The 13,985-nt window shown below is 35.8% G+C and overlaps 1 protein-coding gene across 12 annotated transcripts in view; it reads right to left on the minus strand.

Annotated features, from left to right (window-relative positions):
- APAF1 (apoptotic peptidase activating factor 1) overlaps positions 1-13,985 on the minus strand; it is a 41,238-nt gene that overhangs the window by 14,693 nt on the left and 12,560 nt on the right. For 9 of the 12 annotated variants that reach the window (XR_008747759.1, XR_008747762.1, XR_008747760.1 and 6 more), the window contains 10 exons: positions 13,756-13,887; positions 13,111-13,349; positions 12,367-12,534; positions 11,333-11,464; positions 7,792-7,905; positions 7,022-7,200; positions 5,020-5,146; positions 2,800-2,925; positions 2,124-2,255; positions 101-226 (listed from right to left, as the gene is read on the minus strand). Coding sequence is in view for 6 of the 12 variants with exons in the window: in XM_055807971.1 (XP_055663946.1) it covers positions 101-226; positions 2,124-2,255; positions 2,800-2,925; positions 5,020-5,146; positions 7,022-7,200; positions 7,792-7,905; positions 11,333-11,464; positions 12,367-12,534; positions 13,111-13,349; positions 13,756-13,887 (1,475 nt within the window). In the remaining 6 variants the exon portion in view is untranslated. Of the gene's footprint in view, positions 1-100; positions 227-2,123; positions 2,256-2,799; positions 2,926-4,335; positions 4,417-5,019; positions 5,147-7,021; positions 7,201-7,776; positions 7,906-11,332; positions 11,465-12,366; positions 12,535-13,110; positions 13,350-13,755; positions 13,888-13,985 lie in introns of those variants that run through there. The other 3 variants (XR_008747764.1, XM_055807972.1, XM_055807973.1) reach the window with 3 other exon arrangements.

Raw genomic sequence — 13,985 nt, forward strand, 5'->3', positions numbered from 1 at the left:
AGACACAAAGTCTTCTTATACATATTTTAAATTTTACTTAAAAAAAAAAAATCATTATCATCATCAAAACAAACAGTTGATTTAAAAATACACTGTGTACCTTTACTGTTCCATCTGTTGAGCAGCTAGCAACATATTCATCCTTTGGTGAAAATCTACAGTGACTGACGGAATTTTCATGACCTATCATCGTGTTTCTACAATACTCTTTGTTCAAATCCCAAAGCTGCATGAGAAATAAATATGTAAGTACCATCATATTAATGAACTATTCTAAGACAGATTGCTCATGATCTTTCAAAATCATGCACTGGCAACCACAATCTCAAATTTCTTTTTCTTAGTTTTACCCACATGCTCAGGGACTTGATGCTATGCCCCAAGCTACACCACAATTTACCTCCATCTGCCAATGTGCATGAAAACTATTAACATCAGAATTACACAGAACTACTTAAACTTTCTGTACAGTGCAGACAAGGCCCTTGGTTACTGAAAGTTACTCAGTTTCCTCAGACTGAGGAAGAAACTTCCTCTTGCTTTTTTCCCTTCCACCTCTGAAGTTCAGAATTATGTAGCTTGCACATAATAACAAAAACAAAATCTCAGGTTAACCTTGGACAGCCTAAACATCATCCTTGCCACATCCATACTAACAAAGTTAAAAGAACATTCCATATGTTTTTTTGTTTAGGGCTCCCCCTCCCCACCCCTCTCATCACACACAGTTTTCCAGGCCTACAGCCCACACTTCCTTTCTCTGTTTCCCAATTTCTTCCCTTTCTCCTACATATATATATTTTAAAAAAAAATAACAAAACACACACCATCTATTTGACTGTTCAAGTGAGAGCTTGGACAGTGTCCTCAGGGAAAAAAAAAAAAAAAAAATCAAGCCCTTTTGATTACTGTGCATACTTCAGCTCTGTTATTCATTACTCATGAAAGTGTTCAACTGTCTTAGGTCTTGATCACTTTTTTTACTGTAATTGTGGGTATTTTAAACAAGTCCCTTCTAAATCTACCTGTTCCAAGGTGTCAGTTTCAGACAGCAAATACATCTCCTGAGACATCCAGGAGGTCAGCACAAAAACCTTTTCTTTCCACCTTGACGTCAGGTTGTATCTGTATTTTACCTTCAGTTTACACAAACTGAAGCTCTTGCAAGAACTCTTCCAATGAGACTTCATGTTGCAATTAAAACACCTCACATCCTACCAGCTACAGCTGGAAGTGATAGCTGTCCCTCCCACTAACAATTTCACTCCTTGCTGTCTACTCCCAACAGGTCTCTTGCACTAGAACTGGGCAACTGAGTCACTACAGGGAGCTGAACAAGCAGAAAACCAATCCCACCAAACAGAAATTTTTGCAGTTGACTCCTTGAATGATACCACTGCAGAATAAGATCAGCACATACACTGCAACAAAAACAAGAACATACAGCCAGGGCATCTTCAGTGCCAGTTAACTATATGATTTACCTAGTTGCACTGTGCAATTGCACTCTTATTTGCCACAGTCTAGGTCTTACTTGATCTGGTTTCCCCGCTCCCTCAAGATGCAGACTTCAGTTGCCCAGTTTCTGCTCTTTCTGTGTATACATACCGCCTCCCAGTCTGAACAGTGCCAGCTGGTTAACCTGACAAACCTCTTGCTTTGATTACTGTTCCTGTGTTGGCTTCCACCTTCGTTTCTTTACTATGCCTGAACAATTTAATCAAAAAATGCATCTGCTACACTTCCATAATGCTACCCTTTTTCCCCCCATTCTTTCAGCATCCGGTTTTTTACATTATTAACGTTTTCAATCCTAAATTTCTGCCTTAATTTTTCTTATGCTGTTCCCCTCCCAACCTCTGAAAGTCTTGCCAAAGCCCTCATTTTCATGCCCTACCAATAGAGGACTTGCCCATTCTCCTTTGCTGAGCATAAACACTCATGTACTGCCTTGATGAAATCTGATTACAGAAATGTAGTTGGTACTCTTAATTTGTTGCCGTCTCTCTTATACCAGGCCCAATAAAAACCCTGTAATTTGTGCTGTTTAAATACATTTATACATCAACAATTATTCTGTTATGACAAGCAGCATGAGAATAATCTCAACCTTTTCCACTTACTTTGATGAAACTGTCATTTGAGCAGGTAGCTAAAAGATACTGACCACTTCTGTTATTGAACTGGCAGCAGTTGACCTGCTCTGAGTGTTCTTCGTATACACGCCTACACTGGCCTGTTCTTGAGTTCCAGATCTAGAGAGAATTGAAGGATGAAAAACTTTTAAATATATTTAAAGCAATTCATTTAAAAAAAAAAAAATCTGTAAACGATGCTGAAATACAGATAAAGTCCTAAAACACTCTTAATAACACCTCTATGATTCAGATTAGAATCTGATAAATACTGGAATTTCACCAAGGTTTTGCTACAATACTGAGGAATTAAAAATTCCAAGTCAGTCACATGTAACAGAAAAATAACATGAAAAAAAGAATTACAGATACACTCATGGAGAAGTGTATTATGGAGAAGACTGGACTCACACATTACATTCTACTTAAAAAGAATCATCTCACATTACAAGTAAAATAAGTGGTAATTCTGTAAGCATGATGTTATCTTTTACGTTATATAACAAGTGGGGCTCTTCTGTTTGGTAAGTAGTGAATTATCCACACAAGATTTACAACAGTTCAAAAAAATTTAGTCTTAACAATCTGCTCTGCCTGAGTTGGTTGAAACTGAAATTAGAATCATAAATTTGAAAAAAAAATTGTCTACTTTCCATTTCCTTACCTTCACTTTTTTATCAGCTGAACAAGTTGCTACAAATTCACCATCTGCAGAGAAAGCGCAACAAAGTATTTCATCATCATGGGCACTGATCTCCAGAAGTCTCTCGCCACTTTCCGCTTTAAACACCTAAAACAAGAAATAATAAAATCTTGTAACTTGCATATAATTTTAAATCACAAATATGGGGTTTTTTTCCTCTCGAACAGCTCTCTATATAACCTTTTCATGAAATCGGGTTTATTTTTGAAAGCATTTATAATTTCAGGTAAAATTATAAAAATATTCAATTGGAGCTTCAAATTTGTAAGGATAGTAGAATTTGTTACGGAGAGAAACAGAGAAAACTGGCTTTAAAAAAGATTTGTTTGTAACATGTGTCTCTATTTTTTCCACCATTACTCTTTAAGCCTAAATCCATGTCCTTTCCCAGTATTTTTTTTAACAGTAACTACAAAACACTGTATCCATTAAAAAAATCTATTCTTACAACAACAAATTCTAGGTTTGCCTTTTTTTTTTTCATTTTATTTACATATATATATAAAAATAAATAAAACAAACATATACATTATATCCTTGTGTGGAAAGTAAGAATTTCAGCAGCAACTGATGATTTGAGGAACAAAAAGTAAAGAAGAAGTAGTGAAAAATCACACAGGATAACAGAAGTCTCAGTCCTGAGCTAGTCATAGGGAACAAAAGGACAGTTGGGAAAAAGTGTCATATTTATCAATTTCCCAAAATGCTGGGGTTTAACTGTACAATGGTGGTGGGAGGAAAAGAAAAAAAAAAAAAAAAAAAAAAAAAATCAGGTCTCCCCTTATATTCTTAATTATTAACACAAATCACAAGGCATTTTTTACAGCAGCAATAGGACTTCCCCACTTTTTCCTTTACTTTTTCATTGGTATTTCTGTTCGATGACAATTAAATGGTTGGTATTTGCTCAAAAATAGAACACAAATACCGAAGCAACAGGAAATCTACATTTACAGTAAATTCTATAGAATATCTGTTCTTAATCTAGCAATTATTATTTTTTATTTTACAGAACGATTAGAAGCAGCCTTGAAACTGAAAAGCTTAGGCCACTATTAGAAAAAACATGAATAAAATTAAACAATGAAAAAGGAATTATTGTTAATTTTCCTATTACTTCTTCAACAAAAGTTCAGTTGAAATGCAATTGCAATCCAGAGATTTTAATTTTTTGGGTGGAAATGAAGAGAAAAATAAGCAATCTGCATTCTCAATAATGAAGCCATTAAGTACAGAAGCCCAGCACAGTAACGTCAGCACAGCATAAAATGAGTACATCCACCAGCCACCTCCTATAGTTGATGTCATGATCATAATATTATAGAAGCCAGCAAACAAAATAAATAAATAAAACCACAGTAACAACACATTAAGTAGCCAAATGAACAGCAACTAAGCACCACTAATGTTATTACTTTAGTACTCAACTTATCAAGCATCCAAAACAACAGCAAAGGCTTGCAGAAAAGTTGTTCTTTTCCCTTACCTTTGGCTGTCTGGAATATGGATACTTTAGCAGGTTACTGGCTGGCTGATTGCTAGTTTTCTTGAGAGCTGGCTGGCTCCCCTCCAGGCAGACTGCTGGCAAATTTATATTAGTCATTTCCCTCTCTGTCTCACCTAATCCACTTCAGGCCCATTTCCAATCCATTACTGTCTTCAGCTTCAGGGGTTCATTTTTCTCCCCAGATTTATTACTATTGCATAAGACAATTTACTAAATAAACACCAAAGTAGAATAATGTCCATTATCATCCCATAGAAATACTAAAACGTCTTACCGTTTCTCATTCTGTAGGTCCACAGTGAATAGAAATAACATTTTTGCAAGCAAATATTAAATGTGCTGGGGTACATTACTTAGGCTGCAAACTTTTCTGTATCATTAAAAGGCATCTCACATTCATGTATTACAGCAGTAAGGATAGAAGCCCTGAAACCACACAGTTTAGCTTTCGATCTAGAAAGTGATGCTTACTACTCTAAACATGCAATTTGATGTTTATGTAATAATACTGGAGACAAATGATTGAAAAGGATGTATGTTTTAGATCCCTAATATCTCCACATAACAGGGAACAAAAAAAAAAAAAAAAAAGAAAAAAAAGGCAACAAGACTGTTAACAAATGTTATCAAAATGGTAAACAGCATCTGTTTTCACTCATGCATAGGTATCTTACCTGAAGTGTTTTATCAGCTCCACATGATGCTATTCTTTGTTTATCCTTAGAAAAGCAGGCATGGTAAACCGCATCTCTATGTGGACGAACAACCAGGCGGTAAAGGTTTTTCAAGGATTTTTTATTTCTACAGGGTAAGACAGCTGATTTTAGAGGAGTAGGATTTCCTAGTGCCTTTTTACTATTCAAAATCCTCTATAAAAAGATAACACTTTTTCACACATCTTGAAGAGCAAGCTTTATAACAAACCATCCAACCAACCCACTATACCTTACCTCTCGCTCTTCATGCTGAAGTAGTAAGGGAAACATGAATTCCAACACCCACTCAAGAGTTTTTATTGCCCTCTAATAATAACAGCTTAGAGATCAAGAAACATAGCATGTGCATGAAAAACTAACATGCTACTTTATAGGCAAAGCTGTTGCACAGCAAGACACAGTCTCCCTAATGACATTTCATGATCTGCTTTTTTACAAATACAAATGTCTTCCTGAGAATTCTCGTTCTCCTGCAGGATCCTTTTCTAGCTTATTCAAAAACATCTGTAAATTTTTAGTAAATTTATTCAATTTTCACAGCAAAAACTCAATTCTTATCACTATATATTTGAATAAAATCTATGACTATCACTGCATTTCAATCAGAGATTAAGTACAGAATCTAACACACCTTATATGACTCCTGACTCACTTTAACAAAAAATTAGAATTGGTAGCAACCATAATCATCCTGTTTAGCCTAATCATAATACAGAAAGCTGTCACTGTAATAAGATATTTCTGGTGTTGAACAGATTGTTACAAGATTAATTTTTTTCTAAAGTCAAATGAATCAATGTACTTCAAGTTTTTATCATTAACTGTTTTCAACCTTCAGGCTTAGCATTCAAATAACGGGTAAAACATCTCAAAACAAAGTAGCTGCACTGTAGAATGAAAGCAATTTTTCACTGCAAAATACTGACTCATCTAAGCCAACATTTTTTTCTTTTGCTTATTTTAATAAAGGTAAAATTGCTCGTCAAAAGAGCAGTGTATTCACCTACACATCCTAAAACCCACTTTTAGAACCTTACCCTAGGATGGGAGACATCTGTCTCTAGTTCTGCTGATTTCAGTCATGTTCTTCAGCCTAAGTCTCCCACATCCAAAGTGAAAGCCCTGAACTACCTGGAAACAGACTCTTCTGAATTATGCCAGCTTCCAAGAGTTTTTGTTAGAATCTGTCAGCTATGCAAAATGAAACAACCAAATATTGAAAGAGAAGACCTAAATTAAAGTATGCCTGGATTAACCTTCCTGGTTATTCCATAATTACTTGACACAGGATCATTCTGTTTTGTAACCACCGAGGACTGCAGACACCAGAAGAGCAACATCAAACAGAAGAATCTAACAGAGACAGTCACATGGTCAGATAACTACTGGACTATGCTGGAAAAATGTTTAGATATGTATACTTTTTCCTTAAACAACTTCCAAAATATGAAAACAAAAAAAAATTATTTAAATAGAAGAAATGTGAAGACTGGGTAGAGATTACAAAGCATTTCGCTATTGTCCATCTAATTTCAAAAACTTTGCAAGTTAGCACAAATGCTCTCCTTTTTACAGTGTACATTTTACTAGAAAACCTAAAAACATACTGTAACATACCCAATACTTGCACTACCTTTTTAAAAAAATAAATATTTAGAGAAGGTTCAAAGTATCTTACATTCATCTTTGTACAGTTATTTAAAAGGAAAAACCATTGAGTACAGAGTAAATCTACTGCTCTATTTATTTCCATGTAATTATTACTAATTTGTGGCCTTACGTATCCAGAGTTCCCCTCCTCCCACAAGTTCTTGAAAATTATTTCACCTTCTTTCCCCAGAAAAAACACAGCAGTTCTTAAAGGTCTTTATATTAGCCATATATTGTATTTAGTTGTACATTACATCATTTTCTTGGATCAAGAGACCAGCATATCAGTAGATGAACTGCAGCTACTTACGTCCATTCCAAATAAAATGTTCCTGTTTCTCTTTGAGCATGTAGCTTGGCTTGTTGATACACCTCTGATGTCTCTGGTTGGCAAAGACCCAGCTGTATAATGTCAGGAAATGGCTGTCGTCCAAGAAGGTGCCCATTTAAAGACAGAAATTCCTGGAAGTTCTCACGTATTGTGCTATCCTGTGTACAAAGCAGACAGTATTTCATAACATAGAAAGTGGATTTATTTCCTAAGTGCCCTTTGCTTTTTTGATTTTCTATACAGCTAATATTCTTACAAAAGCACTTAGTTCTATTTTTTTTTTAGTTCTATTAGCAAGTATGCATGATAGACTGAAATATTTCATTATCCTATTCAAGAAAGCATATTATCCTTATTTTTCAAATAAAAGATAATGGCAACAGTGACTTATTCAATAAGCAGTCAACGTGCAGTATCAGAAAGACTATTCCAAGCCACCAACAAAATTCCATACCTCCTGAAAAGCAGAGTACTACACGTACCCACCATTAGGTATTGTTGCTCACCTCAGTTACTGCGTTCTACAGTCGATTACTTTGGCACATACTGAAGTTACAACTAAAACTGAAAACTAAGTTTTCTTCATTTTTTCCTTCTCCAGGTTAAAGTTTAACTTAGTACTGGTTTTAAGTTTCAGGTTTTTAAGCTTTCTATTTATCTCTCATATATACACACATCCAACAAAATGCAATTGCAAAACAGAAAAATATGTTTGGAACAGACCGATCATTTACCTTTTAGCATCATACCTTTTGATCCAGGACTGAACTATACTCTACATATTCATGAATCAGATGAGCAGGCCCTACCAATTCTGTTTTAGCTTTAATCCAATCTAAAGAAAACATAAGATCACGAAGTTCCTACAAGAAATAAAAATTTAAGTTCAGAGTGTAAGTTTCACAACAGAATCTACTTAAGGGGAAAAAGAAAAGCACAGGAAATATATTAGGTATTTAATACGCTTCAGTGCAATTGTCTGTAGATAAAAACTTAGGCAATTTCCTGTTTGCTGCGTCTTACTCTATAAGGTATGAAAATTCTGGATATAGAAGGCCAAGCTTGCTATTTTAATGCAAAAGACCACTCTTTGATACAGCTAGTCGGAGAAGGGATAGGAATACAAACCAAACCTTGACTTCTGTAGCACACAAGACCTGGTTTAAGATACAACTCTGAAAAAGCTTCTTCTGGTCCAGTCTAGCAAAGATCATTCTGCTAATAGCGATCTGCTGTTCTTCCTAACAGTTGCTGAATTTGAATGAAAGCAAAAAATCTGTTATAGTTACATGTAATTAAAATGAGAAGGCTACTTAAAAGGCAATCAGAAACTGCAAACAGAATTATTAGAATAGAATATTTCTGTTGGAAGGAACTTACAATTACCATCTAGCCAAATTGCCTGACCTATTCTAGTCTGACCAAAAGCTAAAGCATGTTAAGGGCATTGTTGAAATGCCTCTTGAACACTGACAGGCTTGGGGATCAACCACCAAACTGTTCCAGTGTTTGACAACCCTCTCGGTAAAGAAACACTTCCTCATGTCCAGTCTAAACCTCCCTTGACACAGCTTTGCTCCATTCCCACATATCCTATCACTGGATGCCAGGGAGAAGAGATCAGCACCTCCCTCCCTCTCCACTTCCCTTCTCAGGAAGCTGTAGGAGGCAATGAGGTCGGTTGCCCCTCAGCCTCCTTTTCTCTGAACTAACCAAATACAAAGTCCTTACTGCTCCTCACAGAACATTCCTTCCAGCCTTTTCACCAGCTTTGTTGCCCTCCTCTGGACACAGTCAAGGTACCTTAACATCCTTCTTAAATTGTGGGGCCCAGAGCTGCACATAGTCCTTGAGGTGAGGCTGCACCAACACTCAATATAGCAGGATAATCGCCTCTTGTGACTGGCTGGTTATACTGTGGTTGATGCACCCCAGGATGCCATTTGTCCTCCAGGCTGCCAGGGCACACTGCTGACTCACATTGAGCCTGCTGTTGGCCAGCACCCCTAAATGAGCCCTTTCGGCAGGGCTGCTCTCCAGCCACTCCTCTCACAATTTATACTTGCGCCTGGCATTACTCCATCCCAGGTGCAGAATCTGGCATTTGGACTTGCTAAGTTTCATCCCATTAATCACTGTCCAATGCTCTCCAATCTATCTAGATCCTTCTGCAAGGCCTCTTGCCCCTTAAGAGGTTCAAAAGCACTTCCCAGTCTGGTATCATCAGCAACCCTGTCAATGGTGCGTTCAACTCCTGCATCTAGATCACTGATAAATATGTTGAAAAGGACTGGCCCCAGAATTGAACCCTGAGGAACACTGCTGGTGACCAGTCACCAGCCAGATGTAGTCCCATCCACAACAATCCTCTAAGCCCTGCTGTTTACCCAGTTCTTCACCCTGAACACCATGTGCCTGCTCATCTTGCAGATGGACAACTGGTCCAGAAGGACGCTGTGAGGGACAGTATTAAAATCCAGAAAAATACATCCAACCGCCTTCCCTTCATCCACTAGACAGGTGACCTTATCATAGGAGGATAGCAAAGTAGTTACACAGGACTTTCCCTTTGTGAATGCACGCTGACTGTGCCTGATGACCGCATTATTCTTTAAACTCTTTTCAAGAGTATGCGGTATAATCTTCTCCATAATTTTTTCAGGAACTGAGGTTAGACTAACAGACCTGTAGTTCCCTGGGTCTTCCTCAGGCCCTTTGTGGACTGGAATAATCCTGGCTAGCTTCCAGTCAGCAGGGAACTCCCCAGACTCGCAAGACCTTTAGTAGCTGATCGAGAGAGACCCCACCATAACATCCGCTAGTTCCCTAGTACTCTGGGATGAATCCCATCAGGCCCTATGGACTTGTGAACATTCAGCTGATACTGCTGGTTCCTTAGAATTTTACTATCCGCAAATGGAAAGTCACTGCTACCATGCTCGTGGTCCTTCAACTCAGGGGGCCGGGTAGTCCAAAGTCTGTCAGTATTATTAAAGACTGAGGCAAAAAAAGCATTTTTTCTTCATCCCTATTAGTCAGATGACCATTTTCAAGTATTGATCCAATGTTTTCTTTAGACCAACTCTTGCTATTAACATATTTTTAAAAAGCCGTTCTTGTTAAAAAAAGTACTGGCTGGGATCAGAAAAACCACTTAGAGACAACATTTCACAGGCTCAAAGTATATTCCAATTTAAAATCAGTAAATACCGCAAGGATTAAAAGATTATCATGGTTAAACAAAGAAAAAGAATACCTCACATATTTGTTAGCTTTCCAATAAATAGAAATCATGCCTAAGTAATGAGAAATAAGCAATACAAAGAGCATAAACTCTAAGAAGCATAGAGTCATAATGAGACAGGCTAAAGAAACTCTAAGAAGCTTATTCTACAAAATATAGAGAAGATATGTTTCATTTTTCCAATAGGTTGAAATTAAAGAGACTGAGATAATAAAGTAAACATGATCCAAAAAACCCTAGATTTATAGGAACCTTCATAATTAATGCGGACTACAAATTGTGAATATACAAAGTGTATTTTATATGACTAGTCAGATGAATCATCTCAAAAGACGTTCAACTGAAAAAGTTTGAGTACACATGAAATAAAGCAATCAGCAACCAGGACCAAATGCTATTCAGGGCAAGAACTCTATAGATGTTCAAGTGAAACTACTAAAAGTATTAGTCTTCCTGCATGATCTGCATCTTATACTAGCTCAGTATCTAAAGAACAGCAATTTTTTAAAGGCACCAAGGCAATCTTGGAAACAAGAGATCTGCCCATCTAACTCTTTCTGGGTATTTTGTGGCTGTTGAAATCTGGTAATACAAAGAATGAACCTTTACACACAAATTAGTATGACATAAGAGGAAAAACCTCACAACTTCTTTGAAAAAAAGTATCTAATTAATCACATTCTCTGAAGAAATCAATTTACTTCTACTATCATACCATAAAGCAAGCCTGGGTTTTCAAAAAGCTTTAGAGAATATTTCTTATCAAAGCTTCTTAAAAAGAAGAAGAAAAACACAAGCTATTATGATACAAAATAAGAAATCTTCTCAAGAATTGGCTGGAAACATGAAACACAGGGTAGAAATAAAGTCTTTTTCTTAACAGACAGTGATTATCAGTGGAGCCTCTAAAGGACTCTGTATTGAATGTTCACCTGTCTGGACAAAAGCCTGAGAGAAGAGAGGTTCAGGTGGGGAAAAAGCCTGAGGGGAAAGGCAGTGGTAATGGTGGGCAAGGAAGGAAACAGATGACACAAGTCAGAACTCACCTTCTGCATGTTGGCACCAGCCATGTGATACGCTAGAAAGTTATACCAGTACATGCAATCCTCTTGAGATGAAACAGGCATGTTAAGTTTGTAATGTTTCTTGTACTGATTTACTATGTTTTTATGTAGCTCCTGCAATGTGAATCAAAACACACTTTCAGTTAACGCTGTACCAAGGTACGGGCTGGTTTCAGTATCAAGGAATTAGAATTATTATTATTATATTGTATGTAGTCTTAAGGAATACTATTACTATTATTTCTCAATCATAATACGTCAACAAATGAAATAAGGAAAGCTTACCTTCCAAAATTGTGCATTTAACCTAACTTATTAAGACTTCACCAGAAACATTTTCTGGATATTAAAAGACAGAAAAATAAGCTGTTAACCTTCCTTCTTAGACTGAGAACAGCTATCAGATCACTCTCCACATTAAATGTGTGTAGCTAACAAAAAAATACCCTTACATATGTAGATCTAAAGCAAGTCTAAAAACTTGCCTTTTCTTTTTATCTATGCTTTCTGTCCTGTCCTTCAGAACTGATAAATTTATTTGGCCCAACTTACAGGTCCTCTCCCTGCAAGTATTGCCCTAAATTGAAAAAAAAGGAGTAAAAAGCACTCCTCTGTATTAAAGAAAACACATCCTGTTCTGGTAGAATTTTGATGGCTTTGGAATCATCAATGGAACATTCCGTCTCCTGCTGGAAACATCTTTGACAAAGAAATAATAGATATAGAGTCTTCTCTCAGGTTAGCTTCTTAGCTCCAAGTGGAAGCATCATGAAATCACTCCATAGTTTCAAGTTGAAAATAAACGGTTTTAATTTTAACTTTTATTGTTATATATATAAATATATAATTAATTTAATAAATTAAATAAATGTAAGAAGAAAAATACTAAGTTTAACTACATTATGAACCTATTCTATGAAGGTTCTGTGGACAATGTTTAACAAAGGAACATTTTCTGAAGAATGCCCAGCTTCAGAGAATGAAGTTAAAAGTAAGTTGATTATTCAATATCCTACCTGAAGCTGGTTGCGATTCTTCTCTGTGAGAAAGTCAAGTTGAAGATCATGTAAATAATAATGGAATGATTTCCCATTACGATCACAAAACAATAGCGATTTGTTAACAAATTCCTGTAGTATATCTTCGACTTCTTCAGTTTCCATATCCCAAAGAATACAAAGAACCTAAAAAAGCACATTAAAAGAGAAAAGAATCAGAACTAAAGGATAACATGACTTGTATGAATATCATAAAAGGCTACCAATTAACTGACAACAACACACATTTTAACAAATAGACATATTACAAACATTACAAATGGTCATATTACAAATATTACAAATGGTAATAAATTAATTTTATTAATAATACAAATTCTTCCATACCAAACTACAGGACAGATAACTTGTATTATCTCATCTTTTGTCTATTTTTGCTGATTTATGCTGATCATACCTTTATCTTAAAGGAGACAAATTTCACACAACAGCTTTTAAGCCTTCAGAGAGCTTAATTACAATCTAATTAAAGAATTGAATATGGAATGCATATTAAACATTATGAATACATTTATTCAGTTACAATTTTTTACTTTCAGTACTGACAATAAGTCATGATACAATAATGGACCCAATCTAGCAATTACTATTAAGGTATGTACAGCATAAGTTATATGCAAAAATTATAAATTTTATGAATTCTTTAAAGTTATTGTTTGTATCTCACTAAAAATGATGAGATTTCTGCATTGCTGTTATTACCTTAGTAGGTACTTTAACATCTTTTGGGAGGATAGAGAGGTCTTTATAGTAGTCTTTGTAATTGTCATTCAGTTGCTCAACACTTATGGACATTGCTTCATCAAGAGCTTCATAATCATAAGAAGAAGATTTTCTTATTCTTTTGAACTGCTTATTCTGCAGCTGTTTGAGATAGTATTCCCAACGATTAGGGAAGTCTCGTAATAATGCACCTATTAAGGATATCACAAGAGGAGAACCTGAAGGAAAAGATTAATTTAATCTTAGAGGTTTTCAAGGAACACAATCCAATAATTTAGTCAAGTGGTTTAATACATCAGGTAATTTTCCCAATACACTGATTAAATTTTTGAGGTGTAGCAAACCGACAAACAGAACATGTCATCCATGTAGACACCAGCAAACTCACCAAATTTAAGTGTAATAGGGGGGTGGGCAGAAGATACAATTAAGAAAACTACTCAAAAATCAACATGAGACACTTCAATTTAGTTCAAAAAAAACAAAAAGCATTTAACAAACACTTGTGTTTTACTTAATCTGTACAGTATTAAAGAATGTTCCCTCCTCTATTTGTAAGTCAAAACCTAGAAGAAAAAAAATCCATTCAGTGGTAAACAGTATGTTAAAGAGTGGCAAGTATACCTTTGCATTCCCTTACAAGGCAGTTAGCTTGCTCTGGCAGTTCTGATATTTTCATATTCACAAATAAAGATAAAATCTCCAATCCTTTCTCATGTGCTAGTCCACTTTCCACATGAACCTCATATTTATTGCCTAGACACAGAAACATTGGAAAAATGTAAAAGAACATTAAAAACCCTACGGAAATTGTGAGTATTTTCCAAGTAAAATTTTGAGCAAAGGACCTGGTT

Source organism: Falco peregrinus, chromosome 6 (genome assembly GCF_023634155.1).
Source record: "Falco peregrinus isolate bFalPer1 chromosome 6, bFalPer1.pri, whole genome shotgun sequence".
NCBI classification, from domain to species: domain Eukaryota; kingdom Metazoa; phylum Chordata; class Aves; order Falconiformes; family Falconidae; genus Falco; species Falco peregrinus.